This window comes from Hemitrygon akajei, chromosome 8, assembly GCF_048418815.1.
Source record: "Hemitrygon akajei chromosome 8, sHemAka1.3, whole genome shotgun sequence".
Taxonomy (NCBI): Eukaryota; Metazoa; Chordata; class Chondrichthyes; order Myliobatiformes; family Dasyatidae; genus Hemitrygon; species Hemitrygon akajei.
This window is the reverse complement of record NC_133131.1, coordinates 164,931,067-164,941,575: the sequence shown is the minus strand read 5'-3', so window position 1 is coordinate 164,941,575 and position 10,509 is coordinate 164,931,067. Positions and strand designations below refer to the sequence as shown.

General features: G+C 41.5%; 1 protein-coding gene across 1 annotated transcript in view; it reads left to right on the top strand.

The window, feature by feature from the left end:
* The first annotated feature begins 630 nt into the window (after positions 1-630).
* The window catches only part of gorasp1b (golgi reassembly stacking protein 1b), a 60,624-nt gene continuing 50,745 nt past the window's right edge, over positions 631-10,509 (top strand). The window contains exon 1 of the mRNA XM_073054982.1: positions 631-763. Coding sequence (XP_072911083.1) covers positions 701-763 — 63 coding nt within the window. The 5' untranslated portion in view covers positions 631-700. The remainder of the gene's footprint in view (positions 764-10,509) is intronic.

Sequence of the window (10,509 nt, the reverse complement as noted above, 5' to 3'; positions counted from 1 at the left end):
TCACGCCTGAACTCCAAACAGAACATGGGGAAAAAAGCTATTTCTAGCATTTTCTGTGCTTTTTTAAAATTTCAGTTTCCCAGTACCCACTCCATTTTGCTTTTGCACGAACTGTTTTTGGTCTTTTTACCTTCGAGCGCAGCCACGGTTTAGTCGAAGCATAAAACTCTGCACTGACTCAGGTAACATCTGTGAAAATCAGTGAAAGCGAGTTAGTGGTCCAGGGCGATTTTTAATTAGAACTTCTCTATGTGTTGGTTTGACAATGTAAAAATCGAACACATTAGCTGTGTCAACGAGTTCCTCCTTATCGTTAATCAGCGGAATGTAAACATTCGAGTTTCGGTGCCTTTAGGGGGCAAACATATTCAAACAATCCGTAAACACGAAGCATCATATGGTGCACTTATATTCCAAAAAACAAAAATAAAAAAACACTACTCCCATTTAGAAGACACACTCTCAGAGACGGGAGGACTGAGGCAGGGGAGAGGGTTGGGGGCTACTGCGGGAGGACCAAGACGGGAGGGAACGCTGCCGTGGAAGGGTCGGAGCAGAAGGGGGCGCTACCGCGGGAGGACCTAGACGGCGGGGGGGTGAGCTACAGTGGGAGGACCGAGGCGGGAGGGTGGCGCTACCGTGGGAGGAGCGCTCCATGTCTTGGTGAAGCTGGGGCTCGGAGCGGGGAACTGAAGCGACGATGGGCGGTTCTCAGAGCACTGACATCCCCAGTGGGGGCAACGAGGGTTTCCACGTCCACGGGGTGGGTAAGAGGGAGCTTGGACCGGTGCTGCGGGAGGGGGTGGCGGAGGAACCTTCCGCGGACAGGGGTGGGAGGAGTGCCGGCGTGGCAGCTGACAGAGGCCGGGTCATGGTAGACCAGCGGCTGGGGGGAGCCCGGACCGCTGTCGGTCCCTGCACCCAGCGACCCCTCATTAATCTTGCTCAAACAAATTAAAAGTTTGTTTGAGTTTTGCTGCTTTCCGTATAAGCTTTCTACAAAACGTTTCTTTCCTTCCAACTCGGTAAAGATTCAACAAGCGCGAGCTTTGTGCCAGCTAAGCTACATACATTATGAAATATAACCTGTAGCTAACAGGTTGCAGTTTTCATTTATAGACTGTTTCCAAGTACCTAAGCTAACTTTTGTTTTGTGGTCTCTATAAATAGTTTCTGGTTGATGTGGGAACGTTCGTATTGGTGAATTTATTTAAAAATGTTTAATATAGTGAGAAAGAAGCCTGAGTGGTGGAGGCACTCTGTTGATGTGGCTTCTATTATAGAAAGCAGAGCAAGTTGAATCGGTTAAGTAGATGAGCCCAATTAGTCAACTATTACATGAAATTGTCATCCTGTCCTGCAAACTGTCATTTGCAGTTTTTAAACTTTTACCTGCGTATCCAAGGCCAAGCAGTGATCTCAGTACAAACCTTTCGCATCTCCTCTCTGATCTGAAAAACTTCTACCTTATGCTTCCTGTCCTTTCACAAACTTTATACCCATGTTGCTAGAGCTACTTATATTCCATTACTTTCTTTGTATTAATCCTATTGTAGTGTCATATCAATGGATATCCAATTCAGAATCAGATTTAATTATCACTGGTATATGTTGTGAAGTTTGTTAATTTTATGGCACCAGTACACTGTAATACTTGATAACTAAATATAAAGAAAAAACTCGTTACATAAAGGATATATCTTGGGGTCTGAGTCCATAGGATGCTCAAAGCAGGGCAGGTTGACTCTGTGGTTAAGAAGGCGTATGGTGCATTGGCCTTCATCAACCGTGGGATTGAATTTAGGAGCCGAGAGCTAATATTGCAGCTATAGAGGACCCTGGTCAGACCCCAGTTGGAGTACTGTGCTCAATTCTGGTTGCCTCACTACAGGAAGGATGTGGAAGCCATAGGAAGGGTGCAGAGGAGATTTACAAGGATGTTGCCTGAATTGGGGAGCATGCCTTATGAGAACAGGTTCAGTGAGCAAAGGAGGATGAGAGGTGACCTGATAGAGGTGTGTAAGATGATGAGAGGCATTGATCATGTGGATAGTCAGAAGCTTTTTCCCAGGGCTGAAATGGTTGCCACAAGAGGACACAGGTTTAAGGTGCTGGGGAGTAGGTACAGAGGAGATGTCAGGGGTAAGTTTTTTACACAGAGAGTGGTGAGTGCGTGGAATGGGCTGCTGGCAACAGTGGTGGAGGTGGATACAATAGGGTCTTTTAAGAGACTTTTAGATAGGTACATGGAGCTTAGTAAAATAGAGGGCTATAGGTAAGCCTAGTAATTTCTAAGGTAGGGACGTGTTCAGCACAACTTTGTGGGCCGAAGGGTCTGTATTGTGCTGTAGGTTTTCTATGTTTCTATATGTGTATTAAGTAGTTACATTAAATAGGCAGTGCAAGTATAAAAATTAAAAAAGTAGTGAGGTAGTGTTCATGGGTTCAATATCCATTCAGAAATTATATGGCAGAGGGGAAGAAACTATCCCTGAATCATTGAGTGTGTGCCTTCAGGCTTCTCTCCTTCCTTCCTGACAGTAACGTTGTGAAGAGGGCATGCCCTGGGTGGTGGAAATCCTAAGGCACTGCTCCTTGAAAATGTTTTGGATACTACAGAGACTAATACCCACCATGGAGTTAACGAATTTCACAAATTTCTACAGCTTATTTCAATCTTGCGCAGAAGCCACCCCATCTCTGCCGCATACCTCATGGTGATGCAGCCTGTCAGAATGCTTTCCACAGTATATTTGTCAAAGTTTTCGAGTGTTTTAGTTGACAAACCAAATCTCCTCAAACTCCCAATGAAATATAGCCACCGTCTTGCCTTCTTTATAGCTGCATCGATATGTTGCATCCAGGTCAGGTCCTCAGAGATATTGACATTGTGACGCTTGAAGTTGCTCAGTCTCTCCACTTCTGATCCCTCTACATAAGAAATCAACTACATTTCCCTCTTAGTTTGTACGTTCTCCCTATCAGCACATGGGTTTTCTCCAGGTGATCTGGTTTACTCCCATGTATTAATTATTAGGTTAATTGGTCATTGTAAATTGTCCCGTGATTAGGCTAGAGTTAAATCGGGGATCGCTGGGCAATGCGGCGTGAAGGGCTTATTCCGCGCTGTATCTCAGTAAATAAACAAATACTGTGTCAAGGATTGGCCAGGAGCTGAGGTTTCAATAGATAAAGGCAGTTTGAAGTGCTAGACTTCATAATACTCTTTGCTCAGTACTGTATTTGTCAATGTGGAGTGGAGAGAGTTTGTAAATTTGTAAATCTGGTGGAAGCAGAGGATTTTGGCAATGGCGAGGGTTGGAGCACCGTGGGAGGGTGTGGGACAGGTGGCGGAGAAGGAGTGCTGGGGGCGGTGAGGGGTGTGTGTGGCATGGGTGCAGACACACCTAGCCCTGAGACACCAGGCAAGGTTATTTGATTCCAAACAATTGGTTTATTGATCATTACAGAATGTCTCTCCGGTGCTTCCCTCTCCCTTCCCCATTTCCCAACCACGATTCCCCTCTCCCTGCCCCCTTTCCCACTCTCAGTCCACAGTAGAGACCCATATCAGAATCAGGTGTATCATCATTCACATACGTTATGAATTTTTTTTGCAGCAGTATGATGTAATACATAAAATTTCTACAGTCCTGTGCAAAAGTGTGATGCACCCCATATATCTGCCTATATATATATATATATATATCTGTCTATATATATTTGCACAGTACTGCAGTGGAGTGTGATGGAATGCAACATGTAACAGAGGAAAATAAAAGTAGGATTTTGTCTGTACGACCTGAAGTCAACTTCTGTTCAAAGGGTACTTTTGAAAGATTAAAACAGGAAGGAATACAGTAATGGTCATTTTGCACAGAATAGAGCCCAGGGAACCACACTTCTCGCAGGATTTTGAACTGGGCAGTGACTGGCTGACCTGAGGCAGTGGAGCATGAAGTGCTCGTGGAGAATCAGCGTTGGTGGTTTCTGATAGAGATTATTCTGTCAGTTTCAGAAATCCAAGGTGGAAAAGAACTTGGGTGTCCCTTTTCAGGACTTCCTCAGAGTTAGTTTGCAGGTTGAGTCGAGAGAAGGTAAAGGCACTGTTACTACTTATTTTGAGAGAACTAGAATATAAAGGCAAGGAGGTACTGCTGAGGATTTATGAGGTGATGGTCAGACTGCATTTGGACAATTGTGAGCAGTTTTGGGCCCCTTCTTCCTAAGGAAGAATGTGCTGCCCCGGCGAGGATCCAGAGGATGATCCGGAACATAGAAACACAGAAAACCTACAGCACAATACAGGCCCTTCAGCCCACAGTACTGTGCCGAACATGTACTTAGTTTAGAAATTACCTAGAGTTACTCATAGCCCTCTATGTTTCTAAGCTCCATATACCTATCCAGGAGCCTCTTAAAAGACCCTATCGTATCTGCCTCCACCACCATTGCCACAGCCCATTCCACGCACTCACCACTCTCTGCGTTTTTAAAAAAAAAATTACCCCTGACATCTCCTCTGTACCTAGTCTCCAGCACCTTAAAACTGTGCCCTCTCGCGTTAGCCATTTTAGCTCTTTGGGTTAAAATGCCTCTAACTATGCACACAATCAATGCCTCTCATCATCTTATACCCCTCTATCAAGTCACCTCTCATCCTCCATCACTCCAAGGAGAAAAGGCCAAGTTCGCTCAACCTATTCTCATAAGGCATGCTCCCTAATCCAGGCAACATCCTTGTAAATCTCCTCTGCACCCTTTCTATAGTTTCCACAGTAGTGAGGTGACCAGAAGTGAGCACAGTACTCCAAGTGGGGTCTGACCAGGGTCCTATATAGCTGTAACATTACCTCTTGGTTCTTGAATGCAATCCCATGGTTGATGAAGGCCATTGTACCATATGCTTTCTTAACCACAGAGTTAACCTGCTTAGCCGCTTTGAGTGTCCTATGGTCTTGGACCCCAAGATCCTTCTGATCCTCCACACTGCCAAGAATCTTACCATCAATACTATATTCTGCCATCATATTTGACCTCACACTTATCCGGGTTGAACTCCATCTGCCACTTCTCAGCCCAGTTTTGCATCCTATCGATGTCCCGCTGCAACCTCTGACAGCCCTCCACACCATCCACAACACCCCCAATCTTTGTGTCATCAAGACAGAAGAATGAAAGGTTTCACATATGAGGAACATTTGATATCTCTGGGCCTATCTAGATGGAGTTCAGAAGGATGAGGGAGATGTCATTGAAACCAGCTGGATGTAGATGGTTTGGACAGACTTGATGCGGAGAGGACATTTCCATTCGTAGGAGATTCTAGAATCCGAATAAAGGGATGGCCCTTTAGAACTGAGCTGAGGAATTTCTTCACCCAGTGTGATGAATCAGTGGAGGCAGAGATTGATAGTTTCCTTATTGGTAGGGGGGTTAGGGATTACAGGGAGAAGGCAGGACAAAGGGACTGGAAAAAAAATCAGTCGTGATTGAATGGTGGAACAGATTCAATGGGCTGAATGGCCCAATTCTGCTTCTATATCGTATGGCCCTAGCTCAGGTGCTGCATTCATGATTCATCTCCCACTGATGTGGCACAGATGATAAGGACTTTCTTGTGTCCTCTTGCTTGGTCAGTGATGTTTATGGATGTGTGCTGGTGCCTGGGTTGTGAGTGTTGCTGGGAGAGCTGGCAGGTGGTTTCGAGAAGGTTGTGCATCAGCAGCAGAACTAACTGAGGTTAGCTGGTTCGACTCATTCAAGGTTGGTCAGTATTCTAGACACGAGGTACGTGACCCAGTGCTAACCTCTCTAGCGCTGATGCCAGGCCAGTTTAGTGTCATCTGCACAAGAACATGTATGAAAAACTTGCTTGCAGCAGTATCATGGCCACATCAGCAGTATTAATACAAAAAACATAAATTATACACATTTTTACAAGCAAAAACACAATTAGAATTTTTTTTAAAAGTATGGTCACATAGTATGGTGCTTTCACGTAGCAGTTGGTGCAGAGATTTTTAGTGCTAGTGGTTGGGGTTCAATTTTCACCTGCAAGGAGCTTGTACGTTCTCCCTGTGACTGCGTGGATTTCTTCCGGGTTCTCTGGTTTCTGTCCATATTCCAAAGATATACAGGTGAGGCTTAGTAAGTTGTGAGCTTGCTACAGAACAGTGTCATTAGCACGGCGACTCTTGCAGGCTGCCTCCAGCACATCCTTGGACTGGGTTAGTTGTTGATGCGAACAATGTATTTCACTGTATGTTTTGATGTACATGTAACAAATAAAGCTAATTTACACTACGGTACATAGTAAATGTGCATTGTAGTGCAAAGTGCTCCTCTGCTGTATTGATTAGGGTTTTGTCAAATGGTTGGCGAGAAGTTGCTGTTCTTGACCTGGTGCTGTGAGACTTTAGGCTTGTATATGTCCTCCTCGATGGTAGCTTTGAAAAATGCTATAGCTTGGGTGGTGAGGAGCTCTAATGATAGTTGTTGCCTTCTTGTGGCAGCCCCTCCTCTAGAGACGTACCAAAGTGGAGAACGATATCCATGATATATTGGGCAGAGTCCTCTCTCTCTGCAGCTTCGTCCTTCACATTCAAACTGCCGTATCAGACAATGATGCAACCAGTCAGGATACTTTCAACAGTAGAAAAGAAAGTAAACGAGCTAGGGGGCTTCCCTTGTGATTGCATCTATGATATGTGCTGGGCCTCTGATGTGTTAACACCCAGCAGTTTAAATAATTTGACTGTCTCCACCACTGATTTTTCCCAGTGTAGATGGGCACATTTGCCCTCCTTTTTTTTAATCTTGAAGAGATTCACTTTCTTGCAGGCATTCATAATAAAACATAAATACAATAGAATCAATGAAAAACTACACACAAAGACTGATAAACAACTAATGTGCAAAAAAAAGTAAATAATACTGAGATCATGAGTTGTAGAGTTGTTGAAAGTGGGTCCATAGGATGTTGGTGGTTCCACTGGTCCAGTACCAGTCTTCCAAAACAGGTACTCTTCTCTGAGCTCCACCTGGCAAAACATTACCAGGAGGACAGAGGAAACAATTCAAAATCTTTCTAAAGCTCTCTGAGGAGACTGAGCTCCTTTAACATCTGCCAGACGATGCTGAGGATGTTCTACGAGTCTGTGATGGCCAGTGCTATCATGTTTGCAGTTGTGTGCTGGGACAGCAGGCTGAGGGTAGCAGACACCAACAGAATCAACAAACTCATTCGTAAGGCCAGTGATGTTGTGGGGGTGGAACTGGACTCTCTGACGGTGGTGTCTGAAAAGAGGATGCTGTCCAAGTTGCATGCCATCTTGGACAATGTCTCCCATCCACTCCATAATGTACTGGTTAGGCACAGGAGTACATTCAGCCAGAGACTCATTCCACCGAGATGTAACACTGAGCATCATAGGAAGTCATTCCTACCTGTGGCCATCAAACTTTACAACTCCTCCCTCGGAGTGTCAGACACCCTGAGCCAATAGGCTGGTCCTGGACTTATTTCCACTTGGCATGATTAACTTAATATAATTTAATTATTTATGGTTTTATATTGCTATATTTCTTCACTATTCTTGGTTGGTGCGGCTGTAACGAAACCCAATTTCCCTCGGGATCAATAAAGTATGTCAGTCTGTCTTCTCATGGCAACTCCTGAGAATGCTTATCTCTGATAACTGCAAATGAGCAATATCCAACACCGAGAACCTCACATCCTTTTGTGGAATGCGCTGAGAAGTTTCAGCAAGAATAGCAGGAGTTCACTGCCTCCCAAGTGACCCACCCACTTCTCAGGCACTTCCCCCAGTGATGGTATCTTTGGGTCTCATGGTGGTTGCATCCACCATCTCAAGACACACAGAACTAGGGCAGAAGCATATCAACCTTGACCTTCGTGGACTACTGAAGGAGGAGTGGAAAACTACTGACATAATACTGCAAGCTCACTTCTTGAAAGCGCTATCTAGCTATTAAAACAATCTTTACACCATCTTCAAAGATTTTCTCTTCATCTCAGTATGTGATAAACTAGTTAGTGATTCTAGAGATATCTCATCACCACCTTGCCTATAAATCTTTGCCTTGCCAATGGTGCTCAGATCCCAAAAAGAGAAGCCAATGTAATTTGTATGGCCTCTAGCACCAGTTCCCCCATTTAATAACATTGTGTTAATGTTTTACCTCAATGCCACTTGCCTGTATTAACTCTTGATTCTGTCACTATATCCGCAGACATTACCTGTTAATCTGTTTTCCCAGTCTGCATTTGCAAACTTTGTATTCGTCCCTTTGTAGTTATTTAAGGTCTGAAACTTGCACTGTGAGCTAATTATAAACACGAGATTCGTCAGATGCTGGAAATCCAGAGTAACACACACAAAATGTTGGAGGAACGCAGCAGGTCAGGCAGCATCCATGGAAAGGAATAAGCAGTTGATGTTTTGGGCCAAGGCCTATCTTGTTCAGACATAATGAAGCTGTATATTCAGATTATAATCACTCTTCAGAGGATCCTTTGCAGCAGGGGTGCCCAACCTTTTTATGCCATAGACCAATACCATTAAGCAAGGGGTCCATGCACCCCAGGTTGGGAACCCCTGCTCTACAGTGAGGTCTTCAATTACCCTATTCCTTCGTTCTATGAAATAGTCTTGAAGATGCTCTTTGAATTCATTTTTTTTTTATTTATTGAGTTTTCAAATGATTACAGAAAGAAAAAAAATTGTCTACCCTTCCCCCTCCCCTTAACCCCTCCCCCCCCAACATCCCTATAGAAGAAAAGAAAAAGAAAAAGAAAAAAGAAAGAAAGAAAGAATGCCTGGATATCGGAAGATCCCCACATGCTCCACAGAGTTCATAATAACTTTAGTATATATATTTATTTCTTTCCCCAAATAACCAATTATTTTATCTTCGGAGCACCTATATATTTAATCCTGTCTTTTGTAAATAAGGGTGCCAAATTTTCAAAAATGTTTCATATTTATCTCTTAAATTATAAGTAATTTTTTCAAGTGGAATACAGCTGGAAATTTCATTCTTCCAACAATCTATACTTAAGTATGAATCCGATTTCCAAGTAACTGCAATAGCCTTTTTGGCTACTGCCAGTGCAATTTTTATGAATTCTTTCTGATACTTATTCAATTTGGGTTTCGGTTTTATCCCTTCAATATCACCTAATAAAAATAATATTGGGTTATGCGGAAGTTGTGTTCCAGTAAAACTCTTAAATTTGTCCAAAAAGGTTGAATTTTAGAACAAGACCAAGTAGAATGTAAAAAAGTACCAATTTCTTGGTTACATCGGAAACACTGATCAGATAAATTTGGGTTTAATTTATTTATTTTTTGTGGTGTAATATATAATTGATGTAAAAAATTATATTGCACTAATCTTAACCGGACGTTTATTGTATTTGTCATAGTAACAAGACATAGTCTTGACCAATTTGTTTCTTCAATTTTAATATTCAAGTCAGTTTCCCATTTTTGTCTTGACTTATGGATTCCTTGTTTAATTGCCTGTTTTTGAATCAAACTATACATACAAGAAATAAATTTTTTAGTTTTTCCTTTTTGAATTAAAGTTTCTATTTCATTAGATTTCGGCAATAACATTGTTTGATCCAATTTTACTCTTAAATAAGCCCTTAATTAGAAGTAACAAAAAAGAGTGTTTGTTATTTTATATTTATTCTTTAATTGATCAAATGACATTAATATACCTCCTTCAAAACAATCTCCTATATATCTAATCCCTTTTTGAAACCAATTATATAAAAGTTGATTATCCATTGTAAAAGGAGTAAGTCTATTTTGAATTAAAGATTTCTTTGCTAATAAAGAATTCCTTATTTCATCATCAACATTTATTTTATTCCATAAATCAATCAAATGTTTTAATATAGGAGATTCTTTCTTTTCCCGTATCCATTTAGATTCCCATTTATATATAAATCATCTTGTGTATTTTCTCCTATTTTATCTAGTTCTATTCTAATCCATGCTGGTTTATCTTTATCAAAAAAAGATGCAATAAATCTAAGTTGATTTGCTTTATAATAATTCTTAAAATTTGGAAGTTGTAACCCTCCTAGATCAAATTTCCATGTCAATTTTTCCAACGATATTCTTGACATCTTACCTTTCCAAAGGAACTTCCTCACATATTTATTTAACTCTTGAAAAAACTTCCGGGGTAGTTGTATTGGTAGTGATTGGAATAAGTATTGTAATCTAGGGAATATATTCATTTTTACAGTATTTACTCTACCTACTAATGTTATTGGTAATATCATCCATTTATCAAGATCTTGAATTTTTTTCAATAATGGTAAATAATTTAATTTATATAAGTTCTTTATATCATTATCAACTCTTATACCTAAATATTTTATACCGTTTATCGGCCATCTAAAATGAGTTATTAATCAACATTGACTATAATCTCCTTTAGTAAGAGGTAAAATTTCACTTTTATCCC